Source organism: Triturus cristatus, chromosome 7 (genome assembly GCF_964204655.1).
Source record: "Triturus cristatus chromosome 7, aTriCri1.1, whole genome shotgun sequence".
NCBI lineage: Eukaryota > Metazoa > Chordata > Amphibia > Caudata > Salamandridae > Triturus > Triturus cristatus.
The window spans coordinates 515008768-515026030 of NC_140590.1; the positions used below are offsets into that span (position 1 = coordinate 515008768).

General features: G+C 40.4%; 1 protein-coding gene across 3 annotated transcripts in view; it reads left to right on the forward strand.

Moving 5' to 3' along the window:
* LOC146809997 (uncharacterized) overlaps positions 1-17028 on the forward strand; it is a 272745-nt gene extending 255717 nt beyond the window's left edge. For all 3 annotated transcript variants that reach the window (XM_085616873.1, XM_085616874.1, XM_085616872.1), the window contains one exon: positions 15509-17028. In XM_085616873.1, the coding sequence (XP_085472999.1) occupies positions 15509-15760 (252 nt within the window). In that variant the 3' untranslated portion in view covers positions 15761-17028. The remainder of the gene's footprint in view (positions 1-15508) is intronic.
* Positions 17029-17263: the final 235 nt, after the last annotated feature.

Below are 17263 nucleotides of genomic sequence, written 5' to 3' on the forward strand. Positions count from 1 at the left end.
TCCGGGAAGGAAATATGGTCCCAGATCAGGTTAATATTGGGAAACCCGATCTGGGATTCCATGGAGCATATACTCCTGGGAGTTCGCAACCCAAATCTCAAATATCAGACCCAGGGAGACCGTTCCGTCATGTGAGTTTGTTTGGGTGCGGCCAAGATGGCACTGGCAGCAACCTGGAAGAAACCAGAGGCTCCCTAATTTCCACAATAGCACACCCACTTGTGGTGCGCACTGGCCCTCAAACGAATGTCAGACATAGTTGAGTACTCGTGTAAGGGCTTTGACTATGTTTGGAGCCCACTAGTAGGTTACCTATCAGAGGGGCTTCTACTCTTCGCATGTGGTCCAAGGCTTAGGGCATTCCATCTCTTCCTGATATAGTGGTGGGCTCCTTCTGCCTGAAGTTTGTGCCCCAGGATTTCTCCCCCTCCCACGTGGGCACTCCTGTGCAGGTCGTGGGTAGCCCACTTAACGACCCCGCTCCACACACTAGAACATAGGCTTATGTGTCTCCCTGGGTTTGGTTGGTCTTAACCATTTTTTTCTTATTATATGTTGGTATTTTTGTTTCTTTACCTTTAGTGGCGTTCAAATATAGCAGTACTCAGCTTTGGGGACATGCACTCCTCTTGCACTGAGTTTAATATATTTTCATTCTGAGTCTGCACAAGGTTCTCCTCTCAGATAATATTTGCAGGGGCAGTCCGAAACTTGTCACTAAACTGTGCTTATACTATAGTTGCCTAATGCATGGATTATGCTCCTGTGAGCAAGGATTGAACACAACATGGTTTCTATAAAATGTTTGTAGCCTTTGCATAAAATTCAATAAACAGATTTTGACATAATCTTCCAAGAATTCCTTCATCTCTTGTGATACAAACTGCACACCATTATCAGTTACTATTTGGTCCGGTATTCCCTTTCTCTGCCACAATTCTTCTTAAGATGTAATCACGTCCTGATTGATCACATGAGCAGTTAATTGAACCTGTGGCCATCTTGAATAGTAATCTATGACTACCAATGCATATTTAGGGCAAAAACCCAGCACTTTGTATGGACCAGAAATGTGCAACCCTAGTTTCCTCAAAGGTGTATGCCTTTTGTCCACCTCAACTGGTGGATACTCCCTGGTTTTGTGACTTGTCACTCCAAGTGCATGGTATACATTCCCTTATCACTCTCCCCACATCTTTATCAGCATGTGTTTGCTTTCACTTGTGCCAGCATGTCCTTCAAGTGCCAGCTTCAGTATGTCCCACTCTGTATGTCCAGTACAACCAATAACTCACCCCTGAGAAATACCTCACAAGTGACTGATTATTCTGTACTTATATTCCTGAACTACACTGCCCCCTGGGAAGCCTTACCTTTGACTGGCCAATCTTTTGTCAAATACTCCTTCACTTCTTGCAATGTTGCATCCTCTTTGATTGCTTGATCTACTCCTCATGTCGACCCTCAGTAAGGGTACCTAGATTCACTGCTGTCCACTCCACCTTCACTCTTCACCAGTAACAGCGACAAACAATCCGAATCGACATTTGCCACACTCCAAAAGTGTTCTCCATCAATCTCAACAACCACTTGGTAATCCTTGAAGGAACCTGACCAGTACCTTCCCTAGTAAACAAATTCACCAACAGTTGATGATCTGTGTGAATCATGAAATCCATTCCCAGCACAAATTCAGAAAATGACACACACACCCCCAACACACCAAGCCCTCTCTTTCAATTGTAGAATAAGACAACTCTGCTCCTCTAAAAGGTCTCAAAGCATAAGCTATCATAAATTCCTTACTACCCCTGTGTTACATCAAATCAGCTCCCAAGCCTACACTTCTAGCATCTGTGCAAATTATGCATTAGTCTATGTTGTCTAATGGTTTCAAGGCTGGGCTAACACAATAAATATTTTAATCAACACAAACTCCTTCTGAGAGTCTACACTCCATTCAAATGTAAAACATCTTACCATACTTTTTCTCATGCATTCTGTTTGGCTGCAAACATAGGAACAAACAGGAGTAATACTCCGCAAACCCTGCTCATCCAGCCAATGACCCAAGTATTCTACACGATTCAAACCAATTTTACATTTGTCACGCTTGATGGTTAATCCAAACTCCTGTCCTGCTCTTCGATATACTTACCAAATACCAAGATATTTTCTCGAAAATAAGTCACATTGTTTTTTTCTTTAAAGAGTTGGTGCATGGCCCGTAAAAATACAGCTGCTGTGGATGCCGGATCAAAAGGCATGCCCTTAAACTTGTATGCTCCCTCAGTTGTGATAAAAGACATGCGTGGTCCTGACTTTGGGTGCAATCATATCTAATAATCTGCCGATAACAAATCAAGAATAGGGAAAAACTTATCTTCCTTGATCATTATCAGCATATCACCAATGTTAGGAAAAGGGTGCCAATCTAACCAGATACATTTGCTGAGATCATGCAAATCCACACACATCCTCAAGTCTCCATTACTCTTCTTCGCCAAGACTACTGGGACCAACCATTCTGAGGCATCAACCTCTTCAATAATACCCTGTCAACATAACCTCTGAAACTCCATAGTGAATGGAACTGCTCCCATACTATAAAGATAGCTACCATTGCATCGTGCAAAACGAAAATCTTCAGGTGATCGGGCATGGTTTTTTAAACAGTCTGCCCTGTTTCTGTTGTAAATTGGACTTGTTGCTTTTTGCCAATAGTCAGTTTTCTTGTGGGACTAGAGTCTATTGTCATGGTGAAACAGAGTTGTATTTCGCCGACGGGCACAACTTTGAAACAGAAACTGGAATTCTTTCACCACAGCACTATTCCTTAACGTCCTCCACCCACTGCCACATGTCCAAAATGGGGCTTCTTTAAAAACACCACTGCTGAGCCAGGATAAATGCATGTCTTCAACCCAGCACCCAAACACCTTTAGACTAACGCCGCTGGCCCCAAAGGGTGCTCTCCTCCTGATGAGGTTCACCTCATCACCAGTGAAAAGATGTGCTCCCAGGAACACGGTGAGTACACTTATTTTGTTGCAGTGTCAAGTACGCACGAACATCAGGAGGGAGCTGCCAGCTAGCTCCTAAACAGTCGTTCATCTCCCCCACCAATGTTCTTCCTAAAAACCCTCATGACACTCACCACACAAGGTTGAACACTACAATGCCTCTCTCATAAAGTAGACTCATATGCATCTAAATGCAACAGCAGGTATCTGAAGTCATGTGAAATTGCAACTAGGCATTCAATAGATAACAAATTTAAATATTTGCTGCTGAGCAAGTTAATCAAAACTTTCTCATCTCAAGTGCCAAGCACTGAAATGAGGCATTCTACCTCATAGGCGCCTACAACATGAATGCACAGTCAGAGTGATGTTATGCTTTTTATATTTAATATAGCGCACAAATCACCCGGGGGCTTCTCAGCACTGTGATGGAAACAAGTATCAATGGAAGGGCAAAGGATTCAGAATAGATGAGATTTTAATAGTTTTCTGCATTTCCTTCAGTTCAAACAAGAGCGAACGTGAAGTGGAAACCTATTCCAGTAAAAGGGAGTGAGGTAAGAAAAAGCCTTTCCACTGAGGGATTAAAGATGGCTAATGCAATGAGTTTTTAAAAAATATTTCACACAAAATCAGAAGCTGAAATATTTTTAGCTGTCTAAGGGCTCAGTCAAACTCTAAAACACTATGAGACTCACCATCTAACAACACTGTCTGCTTGCTCTTAAAAAAAGCACCATCAGTTAATGCTGAGAACAAATCACTGGTGACCTTTTACCTCAGAGGGGTGGTTAAAAAACACTTTAGGACACAACTATTACACGTCATTGGTGGTAAGCCAGGCAGCAATTGGTATGAACACCTTTTACCATCATCTTTTGAAAGCAGACTTGTGATGATGGTAATGTGCGCAAGGAATATTTGAAGGAAAGGTAAGATCATTTTGAAAAATTCATGATGAAGCATGGAATAAAAATGTATTTGCACAACTGTGCCATTTGGCGTTCAAAGAAAAGCTGACATTTCCTTCCTAAATTGCACTTTTCTTACATTTGTTGGTGTCAGAGGCCATGAAAGAGAAGTTTTAATTGATAGACTACATAAATCAGGCATTCAGGTTGCTGCACATGGTCACACACTACTAAAAGTTAATGGAAATAGTAGCAGTAAGCAAGTGTTAAAAAGCAGAAGGGGAATGGGAAAAGCAATTACTGCCTTAAAGTTTATAGCAGAACAGGAGGAGATACAGTCAGACATACATTTTGCAAGAAACCCACAATAGAAATTCAAAAGAACATATCAGTAAATGAAGCGTTAGTAAAAACAACCATTTATCTCTACTAAAGGTGATAAGATACTACTGCTACAGTTCTGCAAAAGGATATGACGCCAATCACTCTAAGAGCATGGTGCATATAATGTCTTAAATTAGCACTTCTCATACTCGTTTTATGTGAAGTAGCTCAGAGTATTTTGAAGTGTGATATAAATGGCAATAGTTGGAATGGAAAGACCTGGGTGACCCCAACCCTATGATGGTGTAAATACTGCTGGGTGGGAAATAGAGCCCAGGGTGTCAAAGCTCTGCTGCACTTGCACACCTATCTATTGGACCTTTCTCTAGTAGAACAAGCATTGGCAAAGCCAATAGACCTCGACTTTGGGAACTATTTAGCTTTGCAATGATTTTTAGCTACGCTGTGGGGAATTGCAAAAAAGGAAACCACAAAAGGTGATATAATGCAACTGAAGAAGTGTTGCACAGGGGCATTTTTCTTGTTATATTCTGATCTAATTTGGGTTGGTAAATAAATTAGAAGTAGTGCACAAACGTTTTTTTTTTTTAAATTGAACCACTATTGGGTTCTATTAACATGGTCAAAAGGGAAACTCAATTACATTGAAGCCAAGTGCATTGAACGTTGTTTGGTGACTTTGTGTTATGTATCAAAGATGCAAGTGAAGGTACTGATCTATGGTACCCAACCCTGATCCTAAACCAAACAGAAGGTATAAAATAATGTTCTTCTCATAGTCTTTCTGGGATAGCCTGTCTATAAGTACTTGCAGCGCAATTTTGACAATTGATTTGGTCAATGATATTTAGCGATAACTGGCAGGGTCTCCTTTAGATACCTTTTTAGGTCTCTTCTAACAGCGTGCATGCTCTATTTGCTGCGAGGGATGTTGTATACAGTAAAGGGATTGGAGCCCGCCCTATCTAATATTGGTTTGCTTCATCTTAACTCTTTAATGCAGCCTTTTAAATGGTCATCACAGGCCATTGTGTCAGTTCTGTTCCTTCAGTGGAGCATGGATGAAGTAAAAATTATTAAACTTAATTAGAGGTGGTTCGCTGCTCGTGCTATAATTAAGGTACTATTTCTTATTTTCAGCCCTCCTGCTCCTCCTCGATCCTGGTGCTTCTTTCCCCTCCAGCATGAACTTGCCCAAAGATATTGGAGCGCTTAACATGTGTTCCAATTACGTTAAATTAATGTTTTTCATTGATTTTTTTTCATTTTGGCACGGAGTCACATTAAACGTTACATTAATTTTTTTGTTTTTTTTGTTTAGGCACGGGACGATTAGGTGATTTGTTCAGAATCACAAGATGTTGGGCCGATGCTCAAACTCGAACTTGGCTGCCCGTGCAATTTTACAGCGTTTGGTGCTTTGATATGAATTGAGACACCCAGCCTGTAATCTGTCATGGAATACGTCACTGCTGTAAAATTGCATGTATGTAACGTAAATGGAGTTCATGCTAAGCGCTCCAATACCTTTGGGGTGAGTTCGCATTAGAAGGGAAAGAAGCACCAGCCACAAGGGGCAGTGGAAGGAGGGAAAAAAAAATAGTACCTGAATCATAGTGCAAGCAGCAGTCAACTGCTAATTAAGTTTAATTAATTTTTAATTTTTCCATGCTCCACTAAAGGAACAGAACTAACGCAGTGGCCTGTGATGTCAAAAATTAAAGGCTGCATTGAATAGTGAATATGGCGCAAACCAGTGGTAAGTAAGGGTGGCTTCCAGCCCTTTACTGTATACAATAACCCTCAGCAAACAGCGCATACACTCTGTTAGTCGAAACCTAAAAAGCTGTATGAAACAGCCAACACTGACCACGTCATAGCCCTTGTTGGAAAAAGGCCCCCTCTGAAGGGTCACACCAAACTTTTTTCCTTCCTCATGTTTCGTAGGCTTTAGGACTCTGAGCACTTTACTACTGCTAACCAGTGCTAAAGTGCATGTGCTCTCCTCTAAACATGGTATAATTGATTTACATCTGATTGGCATATTTAATTGAAGGTCCCTTGTAAAGTGGCATACCACATACCTAAGGCCTGTGTATTAAATGCTACTAGTGGGTTGCTCGATCAAAAATCACTTTATTAGATCACATGTGAAACTCATTGTGATCTGATTATCAATTGTCTTTTTCTTTTTTCATTTCAATAGAAAAGCGATCAGTCAATTATTCGCTACAATTTTTCAATGGTCAACACAAAACATGATTCTTCAAATATTTAAATGAACCACACCGCACTACACCACATCTAATCAATAAACAATTATTTACACAGATTTTGACTACACACTTACTCAACAACAAAAGACAACATTTAGAGAACAATTAATATATATTTAAACAATTAAACATGCTCAGGTTCCAAAAACTTAACAAAAGGGGAAAAAGGAAAAAACAACAAGAAAGCCCAAGGGTAAGTTTTTCAAGTGTCACTTACCCAACTCTAGACATTGGGCTGAGACCAAACAGTGTACAGTCCAGGGCAACCCAATGATTTTCTCAAAACATTTTTTTTAAACTAACAGTTTATTCAAGAGTTATAAACAAAAAGGTTGGCCTGACAGTCTGTTTTTTTCACTTGTAAGGTCATTATATGGTCAACGCGTTTCGAACCCGACAAATCTTTTGTTGGTTCTCATCAGAACCTAGAACTAGAGCTAAAAAAGTATGAAGAAGAAAAAAAGAAGAAACAATCATATTAGTTTTTGCAACTCCATTTTCATGGGTAGAAACAACTAAACATATCATCCTATAAATATTAATGAATTACCTTAGTCTGAAGTCAGCCGATCTCAGATTTATATTATTTAGAAGGGGAGAAGCAATCTTGATAGCAGCGTAAAACATCGTATTTTTAAGAAGAGCTATAGAAAGAAGAAGGTAAGAAGAAGTAAGTCCAAGTCTGTCCTGTATATGTAAGTTGTGCCAATTTTTTAGGGTGATTCTCTAAAAGCCACTTACTCATAAAACTCCAATATTAATGAAGTGTGGAAAGGCAGTGCTTAATTTCTCGGCTGTGGTGAATCTGAATTCTTATAAAAAAAACTCTTAGTGGATATTTCCCAAAACTCCCTTGAATAAGGGCAGAAGACTAGTCCCTCGAAGACGCTGTAATTCAAGCAACCTACAAGCATAATCAAAAGAGCACTATTGAATCATGGAAACATGCATCATGGATGTCTGAATTCCATACAATCTTCTTGGAAATTACCTTTTTGTTTTTGAAAACTTCATATGTTACAAGCTTAAACTTCCATCATGGTGTGGCCCTTTAAAGAGGAAAAACGAAAACAACGAAAGTTCTTTGAAAACATCTTGGTATTCTTTGCTTCCATTGTGCACGGAATCCTTGTTTTTGTTATGACCAAAATGTTGCGCGTGCCCGACATTGTACAGCCTAAAGACCAGCGCATTTATCAACATGCCAATTTTGTGATGTTTTAGGTTCGTTTTTTTCAAACTGAAATTACGCTTCTTGATGTGACTGGTGCCTGCAGCCAAATGTAACCAGGCGGGCCCATTTACAAAATATCAGGCTCTTGTAATTTGGCTTGCTGGCAGGCCAGATGTTAACAATTTGCGCTTCTCAATAAGGGAACACTCTGGGGCAGATCTACAAGGAAGTGCCGCAGCGTGGCAACGCAAGCCCTTTGACTATGCCACGCTGCGGCACTTCCGAAGCACAGGAATAAGACATATTTACAATAATTTGTCGCATTCCTGTGCTCTCCCTGTGCTGGTGCACAAACTGCAGCCATGCGCCAGCGCAGACCCCCTTGCACCATGGTGCAAGGATGCCTGCGTCATGGGGAGATTGTTTTTGTGCAGAAAGGGGCACCTTCCTGCACAAAAACAATCACTAGAGGCATTTGCATTGTTCAATGTGTGCTGTGGAATGCAGCACACATTGACAGAGGAAAAAACAAGGAGAAATGAAAACATTTTTCTTCGTTGGGCCTCGCTACTCCACCCCTGGGGAGGCGTAGCATTGACACGCATTTCCAGATTTACGATTTTCTAGTAAATCTGGAAATGTGTCTCCTTCGATGGGTGTTGCGTGGGAACACCCACAGCAACACCCATGGAACCCCCTTCCACGCAAAGTGCTGCGTGTGAAGGGGTCATATTTACAAGGAGAGGAAAAGACACGTAGGGTGGCTTTTCCTCTCCTTGTAAATATGGAGAAGTGAAATGCGCCTCCAGTAGGTCGCAAAAAGTGATGTACTGGTGGCGCAGGGGGCAGGTAAATCTGCCCCCGATGTTTTGCAAATTAAGATCAAGGCTCTTACCAATTTCATACTGGTTTAAAGCATCCAGCGTTCTTCTATCTACATTTTTCAGCGCAGTTCCGCAGTTCCCCTCTAACTGTGTTTTGAAGCGTAGTGACATGCAGCATTGGGACATGATTACATCACGGTCCTGGGGCTATGTTTTCCATAGCAACGTTACTTTGCTTCATAAAGTTTTGAAAAAAGAAGAACAATTATGTTCCAGTAATTCACTAGTTCTCCACTTATTGTTAAATAATGAACTTGCATTTTGTGAGAGGTGTAATTAGTCATGTACACTGTCCGCAAACAATCTTTAATTCGTAAAAATATTGGTTTTTTTCAAGAGGAGGGAGCCAATTTTGGTTCCAAATCCCTGTTAGGTTTGCAGAGGAGAGTTAAATGGCAATATTAGATGGATCTTACTAAGTTAAGGATGTCATATCTCAGTGTATGGACAGTGACACAAGCTCGTTTACAAATTGTAGATTTCCGATAACTCGTTAAGGCCACTAACAGCAGTGTTAAATTTGACAATAAGCATTGCTTCTTTTTGCAGTATTTTTTTCTCAAGGTCTCCACCACAAGGGTCTCTTTCAACTTTGAATAACAGAGTCCATCTCAGATCATCCTTTGTATGGTTATGCTCCATCCAAAGATCAACTAATGGGGCATTAGCTGTTTTTTTTACGGCTCCTCGATTTATGCTATGTTATTCTCTGTCTCACTTCTTGGCTTGTTTTTCCGATGTACAGTTTAGGGCATGGACATTGTATGCCATAAACAACATTCCTTGTAATACAATTGGAAAAAGCATTGTGTTTCCACCTAATGTCTTTAAAGAAGAATAATGTTCCTTCCATGGTTGACTGGCAACTTACACATGTGCCACATCTGTTGTGGCCTACTATAGGTGGTAAACTAAGTTGGTGTCTTAATGTATTGTTACTTGGAGGCTTTGGCAATGCTGCCTGGATCCCTTGATCACTCCACTACTTTCCTTTTTCAAGGCAAAAAGCGGTTTTGAAAAGGATCCATCAAGATTTTGGATCAAATGCCAGTTCTGATTCATCACTTTTTTCATCAAATTTGTGTGTGGACAGAACGTCGTTACACAAACTAATCTTTCCATGGTTGGTTTTTCTTATTTCTGTAAAAGGCATTCTCTAGGTGTCCACCATGCCCGTTTCATGGCATGTTTTAAGAGTTTGTTTGGATAACCATGTGCTTTTTATCTCACCAACAAGTTATTGGCGTGAGACATGTAGTCAGTTTTTTGTGAACAATTTCGTTTTTAAAAAACTGACCAAATGGCAGGTTGTCTTTGAGACTCCATGGATGATGACTTGTGTAATGTAGTGCCTTGTTTCTGTCTGGTTGGGTTTTTATGTAACGTCGTTATTAATTTTCTTTCTGAGGCAATTACCTCCACATCCAGAAATGTCATTTTGTTTGGATTAAAATTTAAACAAAATTTCATGTCTGCTGTGCGTGTGTTTAACCAATCGTAAAAATGGAGTAAATCCCTTTCACTCCCATTCAATATTAGAAAAATAACGTCTATATAACGCACCCAATTCGTGATATACTGACAAAATGGGTTATTGTTATAGATGAATCTTTCTTCGTATTTTGCCATGAACAGCACGGCTAGTTCCGGCGTGAAGGGACAACCCATTGATGCTCTTTTGCTTTGAAGATAGAAGTCTGTACGAAATCTAAAGTAGTTTTTTTTCAGTGCAAATGTTGCCAATTGCATGATAAAATCCGTTGGAACCCTTACTGGGTTTGGTCTCTGTTGCAAGAAAGTTTCAATAGCAGATAGTTCGTCATCTTGGGGTATTTGGGTGTACAGGGACATCACGTCCAATGTTACTAATATTTGTTCACCCAATATGGACCTTTGGGTCTGTATCTTGTTAATGAAGTCTGTTGTATCCCGAAGATATGATGGAATTTCCTGCAAGAATGGTTTTTGAAAAAAATCTAAGTACTTAGACACTGGTCCTAGTACTTTCACTCCTATGTATCTTGGGCAAGATATACGTAAATGGAATCCTGGGATGTTTTTTACTGAGAAAATCAAATTCCTTTGGTCCAATAATTCCTTGGTCAAGTCCTCCTTTCAGAATAACTGATTGTTCTCCCTGTATATGTAACGTTGGATCTTTCTCTAACTTCTGATAGCATTGTATGTCTTGTAGTTGTTTTCGGACCTCTATTTTGTAATCCTATGTACTACAAATTACTATTGACCCGCCTTTATCCGCGAGCTTTATTGTTATGGAGGAATCATTTTTTAACGTTAAAAAATTGCATATTTCTGATTTTTTGTGATGTTATGTTTTACAAAGTTTCATTTTTTCTCGATGCCTGTTATCGTGGAAAGGATCGTCCATTCAAATGTTAAGACAATTTTGGGAACTTTATTCGCCGGGGGACAAAAAACAGATTAAATTCGTTTTTCATCACTGTGAGCTCTACTGTTCTCATAAGCAAACATTGGAAATTCCTTAAAACGGTTTTAAGCTGTAATTCTTGTTTAGAAAGCAGTAACTATATCATATTTAATATCTTTGTAATGGTAATGACAACTCATCTTTACTGGTAAAGTTGGATTTAACAATACTATTTTAGAAATTCCACTTTTAGAAAGTCGACATTGCTCTGCCCTTTCTGCTCTGTAAGCCTTGCAGCCTGTGTCTCCTATACATGTCTGGGGTGCGTGACAGCTACACTTTGGGCATTCCCTCTAGACAGCCACAAACACAGGAAGGGAGGGTGTGACAGAGAACTAATCTGCATTCATTTACATTCTGATAGCTCTTCCTGGGTAGAAAGAGTTAGGAGGAGCTAACACTTACCCCTGAACAGGCATTGTCCTGTGTCCCACACAAAGGCTGATTGCACCCCACAGACAGCCTGGCAGGCAGGGCAGGGATAAAAATTACCTATGCACTTCAAGGGCCTGCTTTGAAGCCACCCCACTTCACCACACTCTATGTTAATGTTTATGTTAAAGGTACATTTGGATTTAAGTACTGGGGCTCTGATCCTACCAAGACAGTACACTACTGGACCTGTGAAGAACTCTGCCAGGAGTAAAGACTGCTGAGGTACAGTGATTGCCAATATGCCTCACTGCTGCTCTGAAACAACTACGTTATACTTTGCTGAGCTGAGGGCTGCCTGCTGATCTCCATCTTGCCGAGGACAAGGACTGGACCATCTCACTTGAACCCAAAGTGACTCCAATGGCTTGCTGGCTTGCCCCCTGTCTGAAGTCTCAGGGCCAACAACAACTTCCTTTAACCCTGCAACAATACCTGGACTCTTTCACCTGTGAGCCCTGCCCTGCCAAGTGGTGCCAATCCAGTCCAGAGTCCTTGAAAGGATATTTCTGCTGTGTAGATCCCTCAAAATTGATGCAGGGACAACTTTGCGCAGATTGTAACCGATGCACCGCCTTTCAACACTGACAGAGCGGCTGCCGGATGACATCGCTTCAACGGCCTGCACGCCTTGATGATGATTTATCACCTGTATCATAAAGGGGTTCGACACTGTAGCCTCCTTCGACTGCGTGGATCAGTACCCGACGCATCGCCTGCTCCACAGTATTGATGACGATGCATCGCCTCCCCTACTCTCACATCGAGGCTTCGATGTCGACACTTGCTCTGTTCTTTCTCAGCGGGACATGTGAGAGTCCTATACCCGGCCTGCCCTCCCTCGCGGTCTGCCTGAACTTTGGATTTGCCACGGTCTAGCGCGACCTCAAGTAACCCCAAAGCACTATTAGCTTCTAAGCACAATTTTTTTATTTATTCTTCAAAAATTCATAACTCCCATTCTACTTATTGGATTTGTGATGTTTTGGTCTCGTTTTAATCATACAAATATAATCTATTTTTCTAAACCTATGTGGAGTATTTTTGTGGTGATTTCATTGTTACTGTGTGTGTGTATGTGTTGCACAAATCCTTTATACATTGCCTCTTTAGATAAGCCTGCCTGCTCTGTGCTAAGATACACAGGTTATCTTTTAGGGTGTATCTAGCTTACCCTGACTAGGATTGTGGTCTCTACTTGAACAGGGTGTATACCTCTGTCAACTATTGGCCCAATTTCTAACAGCACTTTTTTTTATTTACTTTCTGCCATGGTGCATTGAAGCCAGTGCTGTTGTACAATATGGCTAGAAAAACATTGACAAAAGCCAACATAGCTCGTCTATGTGAGACCTATTGACTTTGCCAATGCTTGTTGAAAATGGGAACAGTAATTGATATGGACAATGACAGTGGAGAATTAGAGCTCATAGCAGAGTTTAAAGTACTAGGGCCAGATGCACAAAAGGAAATTGCATTTCTTAAAGGGCCGAATCACAATATTGGTCCATTAAGAAATGATATACTGTCCTTCAATACATTCAAAGGCATAAATGCAGTCGCAAAATGTGATTTATACCCAGTAGAAATGGCATTATGCGATTCCCTAAATTGCAAATCACAAATAGAGATTTACTATTTGTGATTTCTTAAGCCCATGTACAAAGTATTCCCTAAATGCGAAATGGCCATTTAGGAATTGCTATTACCATCATCTCCAAATCAATCATAACCATGTACTATTTAATTGTTTTTACCCAAAATGCATTTTTTAAAGTGCCATGTAGTGCGCACATGCCCCTAGGGTATTTGTGCACTTTACAAGAGCACCACACTTTTTTGGGGTGCATCTAGGGCGGCCCTTAGGCGCATAGGCACCATTGGTTTTGCATTTCCTAATTTTCGATTTCCTATTAGGAAATTGAAAATTTGGAAATGCTAAACAATTTGCACCCAGAGGAATAAATGGTTCAGCATTTCCTAAATAGCGATTTCCTGTTAGAGATTCCTACACTGTAGGAATCGCTATTAGGAAATATATATTTTTGTACATTCCAACTTGTATTTCCTAAATAGTGATTTCCTAGGATTTGCTATTTAGGAAATGCAAAGTGGAAGTTTTGTACATCTGGTCCTTTGTGTCTATCGAGGTCAACAAATCAGGGTTATTTTTAGATAAATCCTTTGCTCCCCATCAGGATCACGTACTTTACTCTTGTGTGTTTGATGTACGACCCTAAGTGGCAAGGGTATGCCCAGATGTGGGCCTTGTTCTCACTGTGCCACTGGAACCAAGCTACGCCTGACTGACAAGCCTCAGTGAAGGCTGAACTGGTCTTAGGTTGCTTGTGTTCCAGTACAGTGATAACCTGGCCTGGCAGTTTGGACTGGACTTTTCCTAATGAAGAAGTGTGAAGACGGATTTGCAAACTAAGGTGGCATGGTGGGCAAAGGAATGATTGGTTGGAAATGTTCCCCAAGTGATTGCCAGTGGTTATAGAAATTGCAAGCTTTCCTTCCATCACATTTTGTGTGTTTGATAAGATGCAGTGGTTTAGTCTATTTCTCCCAGGCAGGAAAAGCGCTAACATATAATCCTGAATCCCACATAGCTGGAGCATGAATGTCGTTTTGTAGCACTAAACAAGATTCTCCCCCACCCTGCATTAAGAAAAGTGCTAACAAACAATCCAGGATCCTCAGTTAATGAGATATTACAGTTTATGGGGATGAGAGCACACTAGCAAAAAATGTCTTTACAAAACTTCAATTTAACACATAAATTATGAAAAACATACTTAACAGTGACATCTTATGTTATGTCAAGAACTGTAACATTATGTTTAAATCTGTCCCTAATGTTACTTCTATGACTATTGCTATGTCAATCAGTATTGCTTTTTTATTTGTTCATATTTCTTTATCTGTCATTATTATCTACCATGACCCTTTAGCCAGTCAACTTCTCCTCACTATTGCTTCATTTACCATTTTCACTTAATCTGCTACTATTCATTCATCTTCCAATTGAAATACCATTATTTCTTGATTTGGCAGAGTTTCTCCACCCAGCAATCGCTGATCCCCTGATTCCAACTACTACTATTTTATCCTATACCACTATTAGCTTATCTGCAAACATTGGTACATATGCCAAGTCTTCTGTGTAACTGTTACATCATCTGTCACTATTCCTGCATCTGCATTTATTTCTCCATTTAACGCTAGTATCACCTTCTGCTTCCTTGGTGTAGCAGCAGCTAATTCTGTATTTGTAACCAGTTGTGGCTCGCATGACTCGCAGGTGCGAGGGCAGGTGGCAGGGTCGGGCAGGTGTTCGCACGAGGGAGATGAATTGAACAAATACAAAATAAAACTTACCTTACCGGGTCCCGCGCCGCCTCCGTTCCTGGCCGGGTCCTGTTGCTGGAACAGGAAGAAGCCAAGGAAGCCTCCCTCCCCTCCAATGGCAGCGTTGTGATTGGTGTGGACAGTGCCCAGCCAGGCGCCTGTAGGGAGGCCATTTTCTCTATGTTGGCTGCATGCAGCCTACATAGAGAAAAGGCAGAGTGCGTATGACTGGTTTGGTCAGCCCCAGAAGGCTGACCAAACAGTCAAGGCTACAGCACTGGGCAAGCCACTCCTCCCCAAAACCCGCCCACCCACACACCCGCCCGCCCCCAACCAGACATACTGTTCTGCTTTATCACAGCGTGAGAAGCAGAAACATAAAATGGTATTCAAAATAACATTTTATTTTTCTGCTTCTCGAGTGGGGCGACGCTCCTCCGCCCTAATGGAGGAGCCACCCCTGTTTGTAACTGTGTCTTCTTTTGTACCTATCTCTTACCTAAGATTAGCTTCCTTTATTCTGCTGTTTACCCCTCCCATTCAATTATTGGCCCATCTTCCCACACCCTTAATCTGTCATTAATGATTCCTCTTCTGCTATCAACAGAATGGAATTTATTTAAATTGTTGCTGACTATTTACCCCTGTCTTTTAATTTTGTAGATAAAGCAACGCAATCAGACTCTGACGAGGAAACGTCTGCACAACACAGTCTATGAAGATATGTCAAGCAGTATCCGTCGCAACACTATGACACGGCCTCACTTCTACAGTGACCAAAATGTTAATGACAGTCATTTGGTCGAAAATACTACTTCTGCCAACCTCATCATGGGGAATAGTCCCCACACCCTGCAGCTGCCAAAACCCAGCTATGGGAAAGCAAGCATGGCCTGTGGTATTCCACCCTATTGATCATAAGTGCAACAGGGCAATTGTCAGCAGAGGTTCTCTTGTTCTGATGAGGCCTGGTGGCACCGTATATGCTTTTCTGATAGTCCAGCATTAGGGTTAAGGTTGGGATTAAAGGGGGAAGAGGATACAGTCAAAATAACATTAAAAAAGGATCAACTGTCCAGAGAAGGATGAGAAAGAATCAGTCAGCAGTCAAGCTTATCTGTGCCCTATATATATCATATTGGTTCTAAAATCACATTGTCTCAGACGTGCATAAACCTGCCCAAAAACTAGTGACTTTCATCTATGAGTTTGAATATCCACAAGGCATGATTTGCACTGTAAATATTCTGTTCACAACATTGAGGCCCTAATTGTAAGTAACATTGAAATACCAATTTTAGTCAAACCAGATTGTTAGTTTAACCCAGTATTCCAAATTTTCCAGTAATTCCTGATGCAGCATTAGTGCATTCAGGTGTGATGTGGAGACCTTCTGTCAAGTCAAGCTAGGCACAATGTGTAGCAGAAAAATAGCCATTAAATGTAAATTACTTGATGAAAATGGTGTGCAAACTCATCATTACTAATACCCACAGTATCAAGTGTTCCAGGTGAGAAATTCATCTAATGAGAGACAGGTGAAAATCTTCATATTGTCTGACTGAAATAACTTTAAATGTTTTTTCAGTTGATTCAATTACAAATGCGATAAAAAAGCATTCAACACTTTCCTGAAGATTGTAACTATGCAGTTGTTACAGGTATTGATAATTCAGACCAAATAAAAGAGAATGATAATGTGGCTGGAAGGGCTAAAGACAAATAATTTGTCCTTAGCACGCCACAGTCTCCTCCTCCCCTCTCACCCATTCCCCGCTCATTTTATATTTAGACTGTGAAATTGTAAATGCTCAAACAACAACACACATTTTCCAATGAACTTTAACTTCTGTAGCCATTTATATGCCTTTTGTATTACAGTATCTTTAGGCCATATTATGAACATGTTACACTGTAATATATTTTTACGTGTTTCTTATTTCAAAGTTCAAGATTAACATGGATAGGCCGAGTGGGTGCCTCAGTGGCAGTTCCATCAGCTATATATACAGTGAAAGCTGCATTAGAAAGGTGTTAAGAACCCTTGATTATTTCCTTTTAAATATTGTTAAACCAGCTTACTTGGTTTATTTCAGTTAATGTAAGTAAAAATACATTTTGTCTTTAAACACATTTTGTATTATTGATAATGCTAACAAAAAATAAAGTCACTTGTCTAATAATGTTTGCTAGTCATCTGTCCTAGACCCTCTCAATGCCTTTGTATTTTGCTGAATCAAGAACATATTTCCACATTGCAGTCTCCCAACTGATATGATACACAAATGCTAACAATCTGAAAATCCTACAAACATTTCATAGTTGGGTGTAAACAAAATTCTATAATCAGGTATGAACATAAAACTCAGAAACAGAAAATTTAGTGATAGCTGTAAACAAAGGGCCCGATTCACAGAA